This window comes from Aotus nancymaae, unplaced genomic scaffold (assembly GCF_030222135.1).
Source record: "Aotus nancymaae isolate 86718 unplaced genomic scaffold, 86718_ANA_hifiasm-v0.15.2.pri h1tg000032l_0, whole genome shotgun sequence".
Taxonomy (NCBI): domain Eukaryota; kingdom Metazoa; phylum Chordata; class Mammalia; order Primates; family Aotidae; genus Aotus; species Aotus nancymaae.
Genome location: NW_026988445.1, coordinates 8,336,697 through 8,352,800, shown reverse-complemented (window position 1 = coordinate 8,352,800; position 16,104 = coordinate 8,336,697). Strand labels below are relative to the sequence as shown.

The following is a 16,104-nucleotide window of genomic DNA, read 5'->3' as shown; positions in this document are numbered from 1 at the left end:
TGTCTATAATAGGCTATTTTTCTGTCCCATTTGCAGGACCCTCAGGATCTTCAAAACACTGAAGTGCCAATTGCAATAACAGCTAAACTAGTAAATAAAGTAATTGAGCTTTTACCAGAAAAACACGGGCAGTATGGTCTAGCCTTACACCTCATTGAAGCTGTGGAAGCCATATCTCTTCCTTCTTTATGACACTTACCTACCGGAAATGCTCTAAAATTACGATTAAACGTGAATTCGTGCATGGTTATTTTACATAGTAAGACCTGGAATTTTATGGGAAAAGTATGTCTTTTTCTTTTTTTCCTTTTGTAAAAGAAATAAGAATATATACAACTTTTAAAAAGTGCAACCCTGGCTAAATTCCACTCCTTGGTTAATACTGAAGATAAAATATAAACAAATGTCAACTCTAATTAATACAGATGTTTTACTGTTTATTTCTAATTCAAACACACTTCGGTAGCTTTATTGTTAAACTTTGCTATTTAAAAAATGGTTATAATTTACAGATTCTGTTCTTATAAGATTCTCTATTTCCTATCTAAAATGTTGTTGTAATTCAGTTTAAATGTGTTCATGTACAGTCCCCATCAGTAGAGTATAGAAACACCCCACTCTCCTTTAGTAAATGTTGAGAAAACGCCTTTCTTGTCATGCTTCAAATCCCACACTGGGCTGCCACCGGGGAGTTCTGGAAACTGAAAGCGTCCTTTCCCAGAGGTTCTGCTGTTGCCATCAGAGGATGACTGTGCTTGAGGAGGAAGAATGGGTTCAAGACCATGATATTCATCAGAAGGGGGCACTAAATAGAACCCTTCACCTGTTGTACTTGCCAAAATTGACAATCAGAGGTGCATACAATCCAGCAAATTAATTATAATGTAAGTTAAGATTTGCTTTTTGCCAAGTTGCAAAGTTGTATCCACATCAGGTGTCTGTAAAAATGTATTATCTTGTAAAACTTATGTAAAAAAAAAAAAAAGGCAAAGATACTAAAAATTTTAAGTCCAACTTTATTTTTCCTACAAGTGTTTAGAAATGCTTCTGGGATTTGCTAATGTTATCTGTCCTTGGGAACAGTACTGAAAAAACTGCTTAGTGATATTACAGCTTTAGCAAACCTACCTCATAGCTGGGATGAGAGGATAAAATACAACTAATTTTGTACCCTACAGTGCCTAGAGCAGTCCAAGTGCTAAATAAATATTTACTGATTAAAACCAAACTATAGCTACTCGGGAGGCTGTGGTGGGAGGATTGCTTGAGCCCAGGAGTTTGAGGCCATCCTGGGCAACATAGCAAGACCCTGTCTCAAAAAAAAAGAAAAAACCAAATTAACCAAAACTCTGTAAAAGAGTGCTTTGAGCTCTACAAATACCAAGTATTTATTATGGTGTATTTTAGAATGCAGCCATACAGTGTAATTATTGGTATCTGTCATGGATCACAGTTGTTATTCATAGTAAGTCATTGTGATACAGAAGTTTGTTTCTTCACTTTCCCTTAAGAAGCCAACTGTAGTAATCATGCAAAGTTGAGAAGTATGTCCTTCAGGGATATAAAGAAAAATCTGTTTCTTGGCCTAAAAGAGCACATCCAAACAAGAATTTAACTGGCTAAAATTTAATAATTACTGTTAAGTATGAAACTTAAAATCTTATGAGGTAAGTGTTTAAGATGTCTTAAGTATTTGGGATGGGGGCCTGTGAGTCTGATTGAGGCATACATTTTATAGAGTAACAGCACTGGAAAAAGCTAGTCCAACCTCCCAGCCTCTGCTTGGGTCTCCGCTGCCCTAGCCAGACACATCCTAGAATTCTTGTAAACATATCTGGCTCTTAACAGTCACTTGTCATATGTGTTCTAAGAGATTAGTTCTTACTGTGATATTTTGCAAGTATGCTGAAAGTAGCATGAACTTAAGGAGGCCAGTCAAAGAAACTTGGAGTTACAGTCATTTTTAAACACTAAATCCTCAATTCCATCATCACTTCAGGGGAGGGGGTACTTATTAAGCATTACATAATAAAACTGGTTAAGCTTACTCTGGTAGAACAGACAATCAAATTTGGGGATTGCTGAGAAGAATAATAGCTGAAATATGGCTCACAGAATCCTAACACAAATAATTAAGACTCTAGTTATATTTGTTATCCTAAAATTTTTCATAGAATTTTACAATTGAATTCTGACTTGTATGGTTAAGAAAAGCAGTTAAATATTTTACTACTTATCAAGGGCTTTTAAAGTAAATAAATCTGATATGAAGAAAGGCAAATAAATACCTATGTCGATATTCTGTAATAACAAAGCCATAGATGATACAGGAATTAGATTTTATGTAGAATGGGTGGTTTCTGAAACAAAAGTATGTGGCACTTCCTGTAGTTACTGATGAGAAGCCAGTAACCAGTAGTGTTTGCCTAGATATATGCCCACCCTCGCACATTAATGTTAAATATGCTGAAGGAAAACAAAGTGTTCAAATAATCATAACTTCTACATTACAGGTTCTGTTTAGATGTAGAACTAGAGGAGCCAGAGAAAATGTAGATAAAGAGATACATAGCACCATGCTTCTAAATGCTTCATACTATTGCAAAAAGAAAAAAAGAGTTTTACCTTTATTATAGAAATTCATCTATGGTCAAAGTAAACACTGTTACATTTAAATTGCTATTTTAAAACAATTGCAATCTAAAGTCAAAAATCTGAAATTTAATAATACTAGACTTACATTGAATACAATGCTCATTTAGAAGTTGCTGTGGTCCATTTGATTTATAAGAGATAAAATATTTTTACAGTACACTATAGCAACAGCGAGAGCCCTCTCTCACCCTGATAGGAATGGGTTTGCTGGGTGTCTACAAGTTAGATTCCTGCTGAATAGAATTAGCCATCCTTAAAAGATTTTGATCCAATACTGAATTGTTTATAAAATGCTCTCTATTGTAATGTACTGTAAGTAGTGAAATTCTGTATATACTGCTATTTTCTGTCCATTGTTGTGAACTTATATACATTGTTGTGAACTTATGTACATTAGTGAAATAAATTTTCAGCTTTCATGTTGTTTGCTAAACATTCATAAATATAAGTATTAAGAGATTTCTTCCTCTCTTGAGTAACAAATTTGGTCCTTCCTTCCTTCCTTCCTCATCCCCACTCCTTTTTTTTTTTGAGATGGCGTTTCTCTCTTGTGGCCCAGGCTGGAGTGCAATGGCGTGATCTCAGCTCACTGTAACCTCCACCTCCCAGGTTCAAGTGATTCTCCTGCCACAGCCTCCCGAGTAGCTGGGATTACAGGTATGTGCCACCACACACGGCTAAATGTGTATTTTTAGTAGATGTGAGGTTTCTCTGTGTTGGTCAGGCTGGTCTCAAACTCCCAACCTCAGGTGATCCACCTGCCTCAGCCTCCCAAGGTGCTGGGATTACAGGCATGAGCCCCACCGCATCCAGCCGGTGATTATTTTCTTTCTAATCCAACCCCAAAAACTATTCTGAAAAGTTTGATGTTTACTAGTGGGAAGAATAAAATGACTCTTCACCTCTTAAAGGAAATACACCTCTGCCATTCCCTTTCAAAACTATACTTTTTTACTTGACATTCACTTCTGCACCAACATCGGTCAGTACTTTTCCAGAATGCCTTTATTTTCAGATATCATAGAATTTAAATACTGAGTCAAAAGATGATACATATAAAATATAAAACATTTTCTGCTCAACCATATTTGAAGATAAGCTAAATACATGTCTATGTTATACACACACACACTTTTTTCTGCATGTATATATACATAATTCTTTCTGTAGTTAGAGGAAATACTTCTTTTATAATTCTGATTTTTGACCCTCATCCTCCACTGTTTACTCATCCACTCATTACCTAAATCTTGGATTTCTTTCCAATATTGTAAATAATCTATCTTAAACTTCTAGCCAGTACTGTCAGAAGGTTCTTGCTCAGGTGAGCTATTAATACTATTTTCCACTAACAGCTTCTGCACATCGAGGACAGAGTGTATCTGAAGATTCCGCTGTGTACTTCCAACAACGAGGGCATTTTTCTTTGGTAGTCGGCATGACAATTACTTTATAGGAAGACTCTTCACGAATATCACCACCTATAAAAAATACATGAAGAGTATTTCTCATAGGCATTCAACTTGTATCACTCTTTCTTCATTGGTTTAGCAGAGGCCTCTTTTTCAAGTCCTCCATCCTGCTTTGGTAAAGCTTGTTAGATACTTTCCCGTTTGCCCCATTACATATATAGCCAAGATAATGGGATCATACAACTCAAACAACTAAAGAGAGCTGAGGAGCTGGAGACCCCATCACTCTGAGACTAACAAACATCTCCCAAGTCACTGACATCTACTCAGGCAGAGCAGACTTTCTAGCTGTTTAATCTGCATATAGTTGTGATGAATGACACTGCCTCTCCAGCTACATACTTGACTAAGAATTTTTAAAAGCCAAATTACAGTGACAACTACAGTTTCCTTACTCAAAATTTCTCATGGGACAAAAGGAACCAAAAGTATCTCCACAATTAATACTCTTTTAGACCTCAAATTGATAAAAATATAAAAGTAAATTATTTTCTAGTCATTGTACAGAGAGTATATGAACATTACAAGGCCAGGCACAGTGGCTCACGCCGAGCACTTTGGGATGCCAAAACAGGTTGATCACCTGAGGTCAGGAGTTCAAGACCAGCCTGGCCAAAATGGTGAAACCCTGTCTCTACTAAAAATACAAAAATTAACCAGATGTGGTGGCGGGCGCTTGTAATCCCAGCTATGTGGGAGGCTGAGGCAGGAGAATCGCTTGAACCTGGGAGGTGGAGGTTGCACTGAGCCGAGATAGTACCATTGCACTCCAGCCTGGGCAACAAGAGCGAAACAGAGTTGTTAAAAAAAAAAAAAAAAAAAAAAAATGCCGGGTATAGTGGCTCACACCTGTAATCCCAGCTCTTTGAGAGGTTGAGGCAGGCGGATCACAAGGTCAGGAGTTCGAGACCAGCCTGGCCAACATAGTGAAACCCTATCTCTGCTAAAAATACAAAAAAAATCAGCCAGGCATGTTGGCATGCACCTGTATTCCCAGCTACCGGGAAGCAGGAGAATTGCTTGAACCTGGGATGCAGAGGTGGTGAGCTGAGATCATGCCATGGCATTCCAGTCTGGGCAACAGAGCGAGACTCAGTCTCAGGAAAATAAAATTACAAAAAGTAAATTAAGCCAGAACTTTTACTACATGGTCTATGCTGGCATGCCCAAATTTGAACTGATGCCTGTAAGTTAACTTCCCATCTCCTGGTACCCGAAAGCTATGAAAAACACAAGTAGCATAAACTTTGCCAAGATACCTGCTTATTTTTCTATATTAATGCAACTCGACCTCCACCAATGAAGATGAACCAGGTTGACTTTTTAAATCTTCTATAAAACAAGTATCTACAAAATGCTTCCTTAGGACATACCATTGTTAGAATGAGCTCAACAAAACTTCCTCCTTAACCTTACCTCACAAGAATGACTAAATATTTTAATCTGGGGTATACATAACAGGAAATTTCTGCATCAACACTGAGGAATGGTGGGCAGGACTGCGCCAGTACTGGGGTACTAAGTATCAAAGCAGGGGGACACAAAGGGAAATGGGAGCAAGTCAGACTAACATCAACCTCACATACAATAACCAATATTCATTCAAAGGACAGAAAGAAAGTCTCTCTCTTCTGTCCCTAGCCCTCAGTTCCCAAGATCATCAGATAAGAGAGTTTTAAGAGTGGGCTTAGAAACTTGGCAACTGTTTATATTATTTCCATAGAAGGATGTATACCAAGTATATAACTGCCTTTAGAATAAATCTAGTTCACTGGAAAGTTGGAGATGGCTTATAATTATTCAGTTCTCCAGACGTTACTTGTTATTTTCATGTCCTTCTTACCTTCTAAGTTGATGAGGAATTTCCCTTTAAGCTCAATTACATCTGCAGTCATCTCTCGTGGTTCCTGAGCCAGTAAAGTTGTCTCAGAAGCCATCATTAATTCATTCAACTGAGAGGTGCTGGAAGTCTCTTCAGACTGCAGCATCTGGAAGGAAGCATGTGAAAGTTACAGTTTAGGTTAAATTTTTATCATAAACTGAGGTTAGAAAAAGAGACACTAAAATCTCATGTTTAGAAAGGAACCCTTTGGTATACCGTTGTATCCTGAGCAAACACCATTAAATGCATCAAGCCTAATTATCATAAAAGGTTTTAACTAAAGATTTCCATCAACAGTATTTATTGAGAATGCCAGGTACTTCACTTTGCTAGATCCTAAAATGTCTCTTATTTCGAATTGTCACACACAAAAAGCCTGTATGGTGTTTATTGTACTAACTTTACAAATGAAGAAACAAGTAAAGAGAGGTTAACTTGCCCAAGTTTCTCAACTGCAAGTCAAGCCCTGGTCAGCCTCAAAGCCTTTATTTTTTCATGTAACATTGGGTGAGGGGCTAAAGTACTGTCTCAACAAGGACCTGCTTTTGTAATGTATGGTGATCGTGGCAATCTAAACAATACGCAGAATGCTTCTGAAGTAGACCGAATTTGTCTGATAAACACATTTTTCACTGTAATTTTGATCTTCAAAGTGAGTTTGTAAGCTAACCAACACAGACATTCCTTTAAAAAATTAAAGCCCATGAGAAACAGGAGACTCAAAGAGATTAATTTGGTTTTAACAAGTTGATGCAATTAGTAATCAATAGAACCACCACTCCACCTGACAGCTACTTGGTGTGATTCCTAAGGAAAATACATCCATGTTTTTGAAAATTCCAAAGTATTTTTTACAGTAAAATTGATCCAAAACAAGCTGTTATTCTTTTCAGTGTATTACTTAGAAAGACTGAAATCAAAGGAAACAAACTACAAACAGTACGTAGGAAAAAGGGCCAGGACTGGGCTGCGGTACCCGGCTAGGTCACAGCCTCAGCAGGCCTCGCTTCCTCACCCGCAAAATGGAGAGCTTCCCAAGTTTACATTTTAAAATGTGAACATCTTATTATACCTACTAGCTATTTCAAACTCAAATCTTAATCACGCTAATTACATCGTTAAACATTTAAACTGAACTTACCAAACAAAAGGAGATGGGTATTTTTTAGAAACCTGACACTAACAAAACTTTTTAAAAATATATTCATTGCCGATTCTCTTCTTAAGCATTTAGACTGGAAAAAAAATCACATCACTATGTTAAGCTATAAACCAATCTGGCCAATCAACCCCTAAAAATCCCAAGAAGAAAGGTCTGATGGCCCTTCTGGAAATAAAAATAGGATAAATGCTTTGAAATATATGTGGTAACTTGCTGGACAAAGTGAATTTTCTTCAGATCTCACAAAACAAAAATGGAAACTCTTTTTGAGTTTGTTTTAATTCTGGTCCAGATGGATGAAATTCTCAGGAAACTGGACCCTTAATACAAAACTCCCAATTTTTATATATTCAAAGACGACTGCGATCAATTTATATGTCACCTATTTTTTAAATAGTCCTGCGGCCTTTCATTTGAAACAGAACTTTATACCTTTCCTGTTCCTACAGAGTAACATGTACATGTTACATGCACAGAACATGTTTTACAAGACATGGAAAAGAACACAGTGAAGTAGGAAACAAAGAATCAGCGATAATATCAGGATTAGAAGACAGAAACCCTAATTTCTAAATTATTTTTTTAATGTAGACACGTTTTAAAAGTAAATTTTAGGCAAAGCTCTACGATACTAATACCATTTCAAAAGGTACATACTGCTGCATACCTCTATTATCTCAAAAAGCAGTCCCGGTTCTATCACAATGATAACCTTGTACTCAGCTGCATTTTTGCCAGGGATGCTTCCGAGAAATGAATCTCGCATTGCACATGCACTCTCCACAGCTTCTTCCAACCCAGGCTTCTTCCAGATAGAACTAGTACTAATCCACCCAGTACGGAAAACACTCTTGGGCTCTTCAGAAGAACAAAAACAGTAAACTGCTTTACATACATCCTAAACTGTGTATGAAGCTCTAACCATTAAATATTTACCATTAATGGGAAATGAGAATTGTTATTTATGGTAATCTAGTGATGAAATATGGAGCCATCCTATTTACAAAACATTTACATCAGCATTGGAAAACATTTGTTACATTTAAACAAAAGAGAAAATATGTAAGATCTCAAAGAAATAAAAGGATGCTTAGAAAAAATAGAAATATCCCAATATGAACAGCTATCAGTACTAAGATTATAAGTGACTTCCCCCTCTTTCTACACTTCTATAGTTGCTAATTTTTATAAACAATACAATCAGAAGAAAACAACTATCATAAAATATTCACTAAAAGGCACTATATTTTGTTTTAATAAAACCTAAAATATATTTCAGAACCTTTTTTTGTTTGTTTTTGAGACAGTCTCACTCTGTCGCCCAGGCTGAAGTGCAAGTGGCATGACCTCAGCTCACGGCAACCTCCACCTCCCAAGTTCAAGCAATTCTCCTGCCTCAGCCTCTCGAGTAGCTGGGATTACAGGTGCATGCCACCACACCCAGCTAATTTTTGTATTTTTAGTAGAGATGGGGTTTCACCGTGTTGGCCTGGCTAGTTTTGAACTCCTGACCTCAAGTGATCCGCCTACCTCAGCCTCCCAAAGTGCTGGAATTACAGGTGTGAGCCACCGCACTCAGCCATTTCAGATCATTTATAAAGGTATTTAAGAAAAAAAGTGATTTCTTGATACTGTCAAGCTGCTAATACATTTCAGAAAGCACTGGAGATGGCAAGGTCATTGTGAAATTTACCCTGCTCCTCTGCAAACAGGTACCGACACAAATACATGACCAAGACACATTGTGTCACAGAGCAGTCACTGTAGATGGGTAAGTGCCCCTTATACGAAGGAGATAAAATCAGAAGTTGCACCTTTATCAGGGATCTTTCTCATTAAGAGAATAAATGAAGTATTCCTTACCTTTAATATAAGGTATGTGCTGGAACACCTCTTCAGCCAGGTGAGGAAGAATGGGAGCAAAAGAACGAACTATTACATCCAAAATTTCAACTAATGCAGTCTGACAAGAGCGTCGTTTGGGGTCATTTTCCTTTTCACAATAAAGCCTGAACAAGAACAACTCATTCAGCAGTTGACAACACTTTATACATATGGTCACCAAGATAGGACCTGCCTCAGGTTGACTTTATGTGTACTGGCTAATCCTATGGCTCTAATCATCTTCTATTTAAAGGATACAATACACTCTCCTACAATTTTACTCTGTCCAGGTGTACCCACCACCTCGAAAGCACTCATGGCTATGCTCTATCATCTGTTTTTCAGGTGGATGACAACTAGAGTCTAGACTACTGTATTAAAGGACTATGAATACGTTAGTTGATGGTATTTAACATGTAGTTAAATTCCACCCATTACAATGCTGTTAGGGTTTTAAGGGAAGGAGTGTTTAAGGAGAGCGAGTTATAATCCCTATGTGCAAGGTCCTTGGGGTGCTGACAGGATGAGGCTGATGCCTCAGACTGGACTCATTACCATAAAGACAGGACCGTCACCTGCACACTGGAGCAACAAATGAAGACTGTGGCATCAAGCCCTCTTCTACAAGGATACTGCTAACACTATACGCTGTTACCATATAGTTGCACATATATCTCTCTCTCTTCCCCTCAGGATTTTAGAACTCTGGAGAACAAGCATTATGTTCATCAAATGATACCAGCAGTGATTAGTTTTTGAACTTTATCAAGCACAGGGTTAAGCACTTTATTGCTTTTCCTTCTCAATCATGAGGTATTATACTTATTTTACAGAAGAAGAAACAGATTACAGAAGTTGCCCCAAATCATAAGGCTAGTAAGCAGGAGGGCAAACCTTTATACTCAGGCTTGACTCCAGAGCCCAATCTTAACTGCACAACACTGCCCATCCTGCTTATCACTGTATCCCCGATGTCTGCCAAAAACAGAGTAGACACTCAAGAAATGGTTGTTGAGGTTTTTGTTGTTGTTTTTTGAGACGGGTCTCACTCTGTCGCCTCTGTCTCAAATGAGACAGGGTGCTGGACTGCAGGGGCACACTCTCGGCTCACTGCAACCTCCGCCTCCCAGGTTCAAGTGCTTCTCATGCCTCTGTCTCCTAAGTAGCTGAGATTACAGGCATGCGCCACCATGCCCAGCTAATTTTCGTATTTTTAGTAGACATAGGATCTGCCATGTTTGCCAGGTTGGTCTCAAATTCCTGGCCACATGTGATCCACCCTCCTCAACTTCCCAAAGTGCTGGGGTTACAGGTGTGAGCCGCCGCGCCTGGCCATTGTTAAGCATTTTAATATTTAGTCATACATACCTATCTTTGATTATACTGAAATAAAAGTTAGAGAGTTCTCTGGTATAAAATGTCTGTAACAGCCGAACCACTTTTCCAAAATCATATTGTTTGTATAATTCGGTAATCTAGGGAACAAAGGCAAAATAAGTTTGGAAGCTGAGATAGGCAGATGAAAATGTAACTCATCACAAGCAAAATATGCTCCTTTAAAAATATGTTTCAAAGAAACAACTACAAAACAGGCAAGATGCAAGAACTCCTGGAAATCTTCCAAATGTCATTTCTGGAAAACACATTTGACTATACTCAGAAAATACTATTTTACTCTGAGAACTATGAAAGAACATTAACCAAGAATGAGATTTTAAATAATAAAATCACACCATTTTTGCAACAGCAAATAGTGGAAGTTACCAACAGTTCATTAGTGTTCCCTCATTTATGCCTCATTTATTTTTGATTTGGGCAAAACTGATGTGTACATCTCTGACTTAAGGGCACACTAATACAAACACACTTCCAATTGTGAGAAAACAATTTTTTTTTAAAGGGTCTCGCTCTGTCAACCAGGATAGAGTGCAGTAGCACAATCACAGCACACTGCAGCCTCAAAACCCTGGGCTCAAGCAATCCTCCTGCCTCAGCCTCCTGAGGAGCTTGGGACTACATGCACCCGCTAACATGCCCAGCTAATTTTTAAAAGTTTTGTAGAAATGGGTTCCTGCTCTGTTGCCCAGGCTGGTCTTGAACTCCTGGCCTCAAGCTAAGTGTGAGATTCCACACCCAGCCAGAAAACACAAATTACTTAAGTCTATGTAAAAATGAGCAAATATCTTATGAGACACAGAGGAATAGTCGTTTTGGTTATTTCTGTACTTTGTTATGAGGAGCACATCTGCAGATAAAGTATAACTGCACTTTATTTCTTCTTGTTGGAGAAATAGAGCTAATTGTGAGAGAAAAATCTGATCTGAGGGGAAGTCTGGATGTATTTCTCTAATCTTTTGAGAAACTCGAAAGATCTGGTAACACTTTATACCTAAGGCCAACCTGGGAATGTGAAATTTAACAAGGTAACTTTTCAAGAGTGCAATAGTTACTATTTCCAGCAAGGTTTGTTCTACTCAGATAAAACTAAAATGTTAACACACAGCAGTACTGATATTTCTAGTTTCCAAAAGTTTATTAATTTATATTTACCTTGTTTGCCAAATCCTGCAGTAAGTGCAGCATATACTGGTCTATGACATACATATCATTAACGGGGATGGAATCGGTTTCTGGGTTGAAATCAGCCACATTTCCCAAAAGAAAGCGGAGTGTATTCCTAAGCTATTCATAGGAAGAAAAAATATGCAGTTAAAAACACTTAATGGTGCCTTCACTTTTCATTGAGAAGTTATTTTATTACTCTGTAATTAAGTTGGAGTCATCCAACTCTTGTCACTTTCTTAATGGGGTACTTTTATTATCATTCCAAATAAGACTAACAAATGCAAAAAAAAACAAAAAACAAGAAGTACACAACAAACTCTTATTCCAACAGCCCAGTTATAGAAACAACCACTGGATTTTAGGGCAAATCACCTTTCAGTAGCCCAGTTTATTCATGTGTGTAGGTCAGAACAATGTTACTTCACTTGCTTCACAGGTGAAAATACAGATACATGGAAAAATGTGAAAGGTTATTGAGTGCATAAAAGTATAAAAAATTAATACAATCTATACTATGCTATATTACATTTTATATGTCGTATTAATAAAATATAAAGCATATTATATACAAATTATATAAAATTACTGGTATTACTACTACTGTTTTGAAACAAATAAATTAACACAGGGTTTTTTTTTGTTTTTTTTTTGTTTTTTTTTTTGAGACATTCTCACTGTTGCCCAAGCTGGAGTGCAGTGGTGCAGTAAGTGACGCGATCTCGGCTCACTGAAACCTCCACCTCCAGGGTTCCAGCGATTCTCCTGCCTCAGCCTTCCAAATAGCTGGGACTACAGACATGTGCCACCATGCCCAGCTCATTTCTGTATTTTTAGTAGAGACGGGGTTTCACCATGTTGGCCAGGCTGGTCTCAAACTCCTGACCTAGTGACCTCCCTGCCTCGGCCTCCCAAAGTGCTGGGATTACAGAAATGAGCCACCGCACCCGGCCAACACAGGAGATTTTTAAAAGCTCACAATATATGGAGAACTCATTCTCTTTCAGCTTTTTTCAGTGCCAAACAAAATGTGTCTCATTTTTTAAAACAATGATTTCGTAAAGTTGTCCTTTAGAAATAGGAAGAATAATGGTTCTAACCTTGCTAATATCATCTCTGGCAGCACTGAGCACGGATGGACCAATTGTAACTTCAGTGAAGACATTGGACTCAGCTACCCACCAGCGAAGGACATCAGCACCATAGGGAGGCTCTTTGTTTTGATCCTTTTCATTGAGGAAGAAAATATAAACAGAATGGCTTTCAATTCCAATTAGCTGAACAAATGTTTTAGGTAAAGCTCCTATTCAGAAATTTTTGAGCACAATATAAGTATAAACTATATTAGCACTGTAATGAAATAAGGGCTAACAATCTCAAATTAGGCTGTATCTAAAAACTGGAAAAAGAGTGTGCTCTACAGATGTTACCACCTAATCTCTTCCCTGGTCATGTCTGTTTCCAGCCACTATAGCTGGTGGTTAGACACACAGCAGTGCCGGGGAGGTCTCTATAATAAGGGAGGGAAAGGGGAAGGCCTGCTTTTCCTTTCACTATTTCCTAGCAACTCTGTACACAAAACAGTGAATGATTACAGGATGTCAGGAGGGCAATAAAAAGCCACAGGAGTTAAAAAAGTGAAAAACCCCCAAATTGTTGGCAACTTCTGATTTGATGTACATTTAATACCTGCTTTAACGTGTATAATTTCCAACAATATAATAATGAAATGTTCATTTAGAAGTTGCAATCTCATTTTTTGTTACCATTTCCATTTAACTATATAATTACACTTTTTTTTCCACATCAGGCAGTAACGTGCTAACAAGGTTTGAGGGAGGCACACCTCACATAACAGTGTGAAAACCGGATCATCACACTTAGAAATCACCAAAGGAACTACACATTGTAAAAGCTCTCAGAGAGTTAAAGAAACAGCGTGGGTTGGGACCTAACTGGAAAGTTAGACCTGAAATGAGTTAAAAGGGCCCAACCCCGGCCTCTGCCTTTTTCATTAAAATCATGTGTTACTTGAGAGTGTAAAGGATAGTTTTATTTTTACACTGATGTAACTATATTAAGGGCTCTGGCTGCCAATTTAAGACCCTTAAAACGAAAGTAAAATATATTTTAGAGAATCACCTACTTGTCCTCCATTAATGACAACATCAGGATTAATGACATTCCCAAGAGACTTGGACATCTTTTCTCCCTTTTCTCCAAGGGTAAATCCATGAACAACCACTGTCCTAAAGGGACAAATCAGCTATTTTAATGATAAACACAATTATAACTATCTTTCTGAAGATTATTTATAGCTTAAAAAGAATATCTAAGTTTGACACAAAAATATGATTTTTCTTGACCGACTATGGATGAAACTTTTTCGTTTTTTTTTGAGATGGAGTTTCACTCTTGTTGCCCAGGCTGCAGTGCAGTGGCACAATCTCAGCTCACTGCAACCTCTGCCTCCCAGGCTCAAGTGATTCTCCTGCCTCAGCCTCCCGAGTAGCTGGGATTACAGGTGCCCGCCACCAGGCCCCACTGATTTTTGTACTTTTAGTAGAGACAAGGTTTCACCACATTGGTCAGGCTTGTCTCACACTCCTGACCTCAGATGATCCACTCACCTCGGCCTCCCAAAGTGCTGGGATTACAGGCATGAGCCACCGTGCCTGGCCGAAACCTTTCCTTAAAAGTCAAATTTGGCTGGTTATGGTGGCTCATGCTTGTAACTCCCAACATTTTGGGAGACCAAGGCAGGCAGATCACTTGAGGCCAGGAGTCTGAAACCAGCCTGGCCAACACAGTTAAACCCATCTCCACTAAAAATACAAAAATTAGCTGGGTGTGGTGGTACGTGCCTATAGTCCCAGCTACTTGGAAGGCTGAGGCACGAGAATCACTTGAACCCAGGAGGCAGAGGTTGCAGTGAGCTGAGATCGCGCCACTGCACTCCAGCCTGGGTGACAGACTAAGACTCCATCACAAAAAATAAAAATTAAAACAAAACAAAACAAAAAAACTCATTCATAGTTCATGTATCACAATGGTTAAATAGTAAACTCTACTTAAACAAAGGAAAATTTTAGATATTTTAGTCACTAAACAGATTACTTTCTGAGCTTCTGCTATGTACTGATTTTTATCATTAAAACTCACTAAGTTGGAAATAGAAAACTACAGAGAGAAAGCAGATCAGTGGTTGCTGGGGGCCTGGCATGGGAGTGGAGATTCCCACAAACAGACATGAGACTGGGGGCCCGGCATGGGAGTGGAGATTCCCACAAACAGACATGAGACTGGGGGCCCGGCGTGGGAGTGGAGATTCCCACAAACGGACATGAGACTGGGGGCCCGGCGTGGGAGTGGAGATTCCCACAAACGGACATGAGACTGGGGGCCCGGCGTGGGAGTGGTGATTCCCACAAACGGACATGAGACGGGGGACCCGGCGTGGGAGTGGAGATTCCCACAAACGGACATGAGACTGGGGGCCCGGCGTGGGAGTGGTGATTCCCACAAACGGACATGAGACTGGGGGCCCGGCGTGGGAGCGGTGATTCCCACAAACGGACATGAGACTGGGGGCCCGGCGTGGGAGTGGAGATTCCCACAAACAGACATGAGACTGGGGGCCCGGCGTGGGAGTGGATATTCCCACAAATGGACATGAGAAAACGTTTTAGTGTGCTGGAAATTTTATAAAACCTTTTGTGGTAATAGTGGAAAAACTATATAATTCACTAAAAATCAAAATAGTTTTATTAAAATGAAAAAATAAAACCAGGAAAAAATATGTCTTAAAAAGAGCAGATTATCATCTCAAAATTATTTTTCAAAAGATAATTTGAAAAAAACAGGATGTGCCCATCCATTGGTCTTTAAAAGTATGTTAAGAAACAAAAACATGTAAAAGGGCCAGGCATGGTGGTTCCTGCCTGTAATCCCAGCATTTTGGAAGGCTCAGCGGGTGGATCACTTGAGGTCAGGAGTTCGAGACCAACCTGGCCAACATGGTGAACCCCATCTCTACTAAAAAAAAAAAATTAGCCAGGCATGGTGGCGTGCACCTGTAATTCCAGCTACTCGAGAGGCTGAGGCAGGAGACTCGCTTGAACCTGCGAGACAGAGATTGCAGTGAGCCAAGATTGCGCCACTGCACTCCAGCCTAGGCAACAGAGCAAGACTCCATCTCAAAACAAAAATAAAAACAAAAAACATGTAAAATGTTCTGGGATAGGTTTTCACCATGACAGCCAAAATCTTAAGCTATTTAGGAATCTTTCTGATTCGTATTTTCACTCATGTGTTTGAAAAAGTAGTATGTGTACTAAATAGGAATTTCTAATTTAATAAAATTCACGAAAGCAATGTTTCAGTTCATTAGCCACTGTGAATATTACAAATATAAAGGACATCTGCACTCAGGCTGTCTTCCTTCAACTTCAAATATCCTTCACTACATTCCTCCCAGTCAAGTTTTA

General features: G+C 38.7%; 2 protein-coding genes and 1 pseudogene across 2 annotated transcripts in view; 1 reads left to right on the top strand and 2 right to left on the bottom strand.

Moving 5' to 3' along the window:
• The window catches only part of RAB3GAP2 (RAB3 GTPase activating non-catalytic protein subunit 2), a 109,087-nt gene extending 106,626 nt beyond the window's left edge, over nt 1-2,461 (top strand). The window contains exon 35 of the mRNA XM_064383521.1: nt 37-2,461. Coding sequence (XP_064239591.1) covers nt 37-192 — 156 coding nt within the window. The 3' untranslated portion in view covers nt 193-2,461. The remainder of the gene's footprint in view (nt 1-36) is intronic.
• A 1,181-nt stretch (nt 2,462-3,642) lies between these two features.
• Nucleotides 3,643-16,104, bottom strand: part of IARS2 (isoleucyl-tRNA synthetase 2, mitochondrial) — a 60,718-nt gene continuing 48,256 nt past the window's right edge. Inside the window, exons 16-23 of the mRNA XM_064383522.1 lie at nt 13,764-13,866; nt 12,718-12,843; nt 11,606-11,737; nt 10,424-10,530; nt 9,035-9,180; nt 7,839-8,029; nt 5,971-6,115; nt 3,643-4,136 (exon numbers count right to left, since the gene is read on the bottom strand). Of these exons, the coding sequence (XP_064239592.1) occupies nt 3,994-4,136; nt 5,971-6,115; nt 7,839-8,029; nt 9,035-9,180; nt 10,424-10,530; nt 11,606-11,737; nt 12,718-12,843; nt 13,764-13,866 (1,093 nt within the window). The 3' untranslated portion in view covers nt 3,643-3,993. The remainder of the gene's footprint in view (nt 4,137-5,970; nt 6,116-7,838; nt 8,030-9,034; nt 9,181-10,423; nt 10,531-11,605; nt 11,738-12,717; nt 12,844-13,763; nt 13,867-16,104) is intronic.
• LOC135277667 (small nucleolar RNA U13) lies at nt 13,422-13,516 on the bottom strand (annotated as a pseudogene).